General features: G+C 35.9%; 1 protein-coding gene across 1 annotated transcript; it reads left to right on the top strand.

Annotated features, from left to right (window-relative positions):
- Positions 1-2,066: 2,066 nt before the first annotated feature.
- Positions 2,067-5,401, top strand: LOC117104354. Its single transcript, XM_033245178.1, has 2 exons — positions 2,067-2,278; positions 3,504-5,401. Exon 2 carries the CDS (start codon positions 3,654-3,656, stop codon positions 5,391-5,393), a length of 1,740 nt encoding a protein of 579 aa, XP_033101069.1. The 5' UTR covers positions 2,067-2,278; positions 3,504-3,653; the 3' UTR covers positions 5,394-5,401.
- Positions 5,402-5,636: the final 235 nt, after the last annotated feature.

Genomic DNA, 5,636 nt, shown 5'->3' with positions numbered 1-5,636 from the left:
GTTTGGTTATAAAATGAAGAAATTATTTAATTTACATTTTTAGGGGGATTTGTCCATTCCCACGGTGCCTGAAGCACCACTTGAACAATTATTTATTGGTTGGCGAAATAAGTTTACTGTTGGACGTTTTTTGTGTCAGAGTATTAGGCCTACTACATAGAATGTGATTGGACATTATTTGATACCTCCTTGGACATAGTAATACGAGCCTAGTAAAGGCCTCAACATCATCAATTGAACCATGTTCTTTTGATTCAGAATGGCATTACTGTATAAATAGTATCCTGTTTCAGAGCAACGTCATCCGTGGTATCAACCAAATTGGTTACTTTAACTGTCTTTATATTGGTATTTTCAAGCTTATTAGACGACACGAAGAACAATTGATCCAACAGTTGCCTACAGTGGGGAAAGTAAATATCTGTAAACGTCTTGGAGTTTTATAGTGTTAATACTAGTCTACACTATTTTCTATACGAACACCGAGGCTGAAATTGCTTTAAATGAACAAATTGAGGCTGAGTTAAATTTTCAAATAGGGTTTTTATAAGAAAAAAAACTACCAGTCTCTCATAAGACAGTATGTCCTCTATCTCCATGTACAATTTGTGCAGAAGCACTAGGCAACCTAGTCCGTCCATCAGACACCTTCAAGAAATAGAATATTAGGATGTAATAATGTAGACATACGGATAAATCAGTTTGCAGATGACATTGTTTTTTGTTTTTTTGGGGTTTTTTTTCAAAGCTCAATTAAACCGATTATTGATATAGGCCTTTTTGATGAATTTTCTGTATACTCTGGACTAAATTATGAAAAAAAGTAATATTATGGACAAAAGGCCCAGTAAAAATGTTTAGGAGTAAATATTTCATGTGATTTAAACCATCGTTCCGCAACCTATGGGTCGCGACCCAAAGTTTGGGTTGCAGAAAAATTTGATGGGTCGCATAACCTCTTCATATCGTGAAAACTTTACTTAATACGAACGAGTACAAACAAAATCAAATTACAGTAAACGAGAGTGCATTTAAAGTGTGCATGTGTGTCAGTTTACTTTTGTAATGCGTGTGTTATTAAAGTTTTGGTGTTAAAAAATACACTATCAAAACATTCATATTTCAGGTATGACAACCTAAAAATGTTAGTTTTGTTCAGTTCAATGTGTACGAATCACCTGAAAATCATAATGAGAAAATATTTTTCTGTTCAATTAAATATGTCTGTATTTGAGTCGCGAAAAAATTAGATCTAAAGTCTAGAAGGTGGCTTATTTCCAGTTGGTCCTTCTGGTGGTGAATTGGCAGTACACCAGCAGTCAATCCCCTCCTTTTTCGAAAATTGTTCTGCATTCTTTAACGTGCACATGAGTCATAATGCACACAGGACCAACGGCTTAAATGTTTACCCGAAAGACGGTGCGCTTTTTTTCCTCCGACGAATTACGGGGAGGAGAGAGCTCTCCCCGTCAACCCTCCACCCCCACGCTGGTGCCACCCCTGATTGGAATGGCAACTTACAGAATATAACGACTGATTGATTGGTTGGTTGATAATAGGGCTTAGATTGACTGCAGTGTATTTGATTTATTCGATTTCTCTCTATATACAATATATAAAATACATAGTAAAAACAAGTCATTTTAAAACAAATAAAAACACTATATCGGGCCTATTAATACAAGAAAAAATAAGAGAAAAATTTGGATAACCCATTGAATTATAAAGTTTGTTTCTGATTCGGTCCACAATAAAACACATTTAAACAGTTTTAAAAAATATAAAAAATTACTGTTAAACATTTTCATAAAAGCATTTAAAATCGAATCAATAAAAAACGAATCAAAGGAAAGATTAACAAAAGGCAACAATTTACATATCAAAATGTCAAAGATAAAAAAAAAATGGTAATAAAAGCGTTAAAATTTATACATTTTATAAAATGGTCATCGTGTCCATAGGAAATTTCTGAAAAATAACTTTTAGAAGTGATTGATTTTGTACGTTCTAATCTAAATTTCCACCTGTAGGATCGATGACAAGCACGCAATGCGCCACCTAGAGTAGTATACACCCACCAAACCACCACACCGTCGTACGCGTCGTACACACCAGAATCCGGAACGGAAGAGGATTAATCGAGCGTTGGACGTGCTGTCGACCGTGATTGGTCTTCGATCGCGAGTCCTAATAATAAGGAAGGAGGCTTAGTGTTTCCGACAAATATTTTGTAGTTCTGAATAGGAAGGGGATATTGAATAGTTTTATATTAATTTAAGTGAGTATTTATTTGGCAATATATTATTTTATTAATTTTTAACATGCGTAAATGAATTGTGTTTTTATTGTGAAATTGAATGACATGAGTGTGGATGTTCTGTCCAAGAAATGCCAAGCCTAGGGCTAGGCGGAGGCCTAGGCCAAAGTAAGTAGGTTGGTACTTTCTTTACTGAAGTACTGTGACTGTACCACCTGCCTGTTTTATATTTTACGGGTAGGCCTATGTCGATGTTTATCAGATTCAAAGGCATCTTCTCTTCTTTACTAAATGCCATACAAAGATATTTAGGCCTAGTTAGGTCGCGTAATATACACATTGTTAGTAAATAATAATAGAACAACAATAATAATACTCAATCGGTTTTATGATTTATCTAAAAAAGGGCCTAGCCTAGGCCTAAGCCTAGTTAATTTTACAGTAGGTCCAGCCCACCTACTGTATAAGCTAGGCTCTAGACCCAACCAAATTAGTTATTTCTAATTAGTTAACTAACTACAGACAGTACACACATGAAGTGCAAGACCTATTAATAATTATAATTATAAAATATTCATATTGAGGCATGTTGTTGCAAAATGGCTAAGTTTCAGCAAAAATTGAAAGTTAAGTTATTAGTATTTTCAGATACCTGAGTATGTGATCTTAAAAATGAGGGGTCATTCATTGAAATTGGACATTTCAAGCCTAAGTTATTGGAAAGTGAAAGTACAGTACCCTTAGAATCAAGATAAACATGATTTTGAGTAATTGCCTTTCAAAGTTATTTGTGTATACATGAACCGAAAGGTCCACTGATTAATCTCAGATAAGAAAGTATAATACTAATAATACATACTCCAAGTATTAAAATACACGCCATCGTGTTGGGATTCAATATTTCGACATTAATTATGTCATCATCAGGATGATCAATATATTGTGTATACATTGTTTAATAGAATGAACTATCAAAATAACATTAAATAAACAATTTGTTGGCCACTTCCAGAACTAATACTTTGGTATATGATTAATAAGACAATGAACTGTTGATCTATAGTGAAAAACAAATTTGGATTTTTAGGCAATTTTTTGAGCTCCCATATTTTATAGCTCATTTACTCAATACTGGCCTGTGCAACAACTTAACTATTTCGCCATGACATCAGATGAGAATGGTTTATGTTGTTTGATGAATTTTTCAGAAAATTTATGAAAAATTAATTTTTCTATCCTTTTTCAGAGTTATGTGTGTTGTTGAATTACATGACAATTGGTGCAACTGTCCCCATTTTTTTGCAATGATGAAAATACGGAAAAGATATGCTTGAGAATCAAGTCAACATAACTAGCTTTATCAACTTGCTCTAAGTATTGACCCTACAAAAGTTGTATGGGTGTGAATGACTGTGTTGGTGGTGACATTAGCATGAATTTCGATTCCATTGGTCCTCACAAGGAGTTAAATGCAGATGACATAAAAGCAGGGAAGAAAATTTTAAATGGTCTGAGATATTCGAGCATGGTGAAACAACCCCATAATGGCCATAGAGACTTTAGGGAAACTGAATTGGGGACAGTTTTCACATTTCAACAAAGTGACTATACAAATTCGTTACCTGTAAACTTATCTGGGGATATCCCTTGCTTAGTTAATGGCAAAATGGACAAAGGAATTAAATCAATTGGCGGGGTGGAAGATGTAGAGGAAAGGCGTTCCAGACCACGACTACGTAACCTAAAGTTAGATATACCAAATCCTGTGGTACCATCTTTTGACGTAAACAAGGAACATATATCAGGTGATAGTATTTCAAGAGTGTCTGATACAATTGCAAAGTTTGACACAACCCCTTCTCCAAAGCATTTCATCCCGATTGTAAATAAGAGAAGATCCAGAAGTTTATCTCCATGTGTACCGTCACCAGCCTCTCTAAAATCTCCCACCATTCGTCCAGTCTCCCCTAGAATACAACACCTGTGTTCTAGATTCTCAGGCGAGGAGAATATTTTGCCAGAATGTCAAAAATTAATGGATTATACTGAAAAGATTGACCAACATAGCTCCTCTGATATTAGTAGTGTAACTAGGGACATGGGAATGCCACATAGTTTTATATCCAATGAGCAAAAATCATCTAGCGAAGTTTCGGAAAACCAGAACTCATGGGCATTGCCTGTTGGACAATCAAATACAAGTACAAGTAACAATGTGAATTTAAGGAATTGCCTGTCGCCCTGCATTAGTCCAAGCAGTGGTTATGGGAGTGGGCGCTACTCCAGTAGTCCTGTAAACTTAAGTCCACGGTGTCATTCACCTGTCGCACATAGTACCGAGTGCCATGATGGTCTCTCTCAATCTATGCATACTAAAGCATCAAGGACACATAGTGTTGACAGTGGACACCATAGTACAAATTTAGACACTTCCGATTTTCAATTGCCAGAGATGTTTGATCGTAATATTAAATCACCAATATCTCAAAATTTCATGGATTCATCTTCCAGAAGATCTAAACTTCTATCCCGTAGCTCACATGTTTTTGATAGCACTGAACTGGATGTACCGGAGCCTTTAATATATAGACCATCATCACCTGTTGATGAAGGTTTTGAAGAAGGAAACAAAAGTGTGAAGACAAGCTCTGTAAATTCATCAAATAAAATTAAAAGAACGCAATTAACTGTAAGATTAAAAAATATAGGACCAGCAAGTCCAGATCTTCTTGGCTCAAGTCTAAAAACAATGGCATTATCGCCAAAGCCAAGACTCTGTGAGACATCTAACAACACGGTTTGGAGTTCTGCCAGCTTCTCCAGTATGGAGATGCTGCCATCTCCACCTGCTGTCATTGTCACTGATGATTATGGTGTCAGTCAAGACAAAGGCATCTTTCCTTCAAACTCATCAGTTGATCAGAATTCTGTTGGTGTTGCCATTGATGTCCCACAAATTGACATCCTACCTGCAGATGATCTCAAATCACCAAAAAAGAGTTTACTTAATAGGAAACTGTCGAACACTAGTACCTGTTCTTCCTTTAGCCTTGATGAATCGGAACAGGAAGATAACAATGAGGATTGTCAGATACCAACCACAGGCCAGAAAAAGAGGGTAAGTTGTTTTAATTAACCTTTCAATTAATTACACAGCCGTGTTGAATGCGAGACATACAGTAGAGAGCTTTTGATTGAGACGTACTGTAGAACAGATTCACACATCCATGTCTGTCGTCGCGTGCTTTTCTGTGTTCTGCTATAATTCAATTTTGTTTTGTTTTTTAAGACGCGTGCATCTTACGAAGGCAAAGACTGGCGAACCAATCTTTTCTACAGTATAGTCCTCATTCTGGCCTGAACGTAGATTCAGCCAACA

The sequence above is a fragment of the Anneissia japonica genome, unplaced genomic scaffold (genome assembly GCF_011630105.1).
Source record: "Anneissia japonica isolate Jap-2015-1 unplaced genomic scaffold, ASM1163010v1 scaffold4536_len1192065_cov207, whole genome shotgun sequence".
Lineage (NCBI taxonomy): Eukaryota > Metazoa > Echinodermata > Crinoidea > Comatulida > Comatulidae > Anneissia > Anneissia japonica.
The sequence above is the reverse complement of the archived record's forward strand: the minus strand, read 5'-3'. Positions and strand labels throughout refer to the sequence as shown.

What these genes read in the sequence shown, in the direction of transcription:
- LOC117104354 (XM_033245178.1), top strand. Translation starts at nt 3,654, where the DNA reads ATGGGTGTGAATGACTGTGTTGGTGGTGACATTAGCATGAATTTCGAT.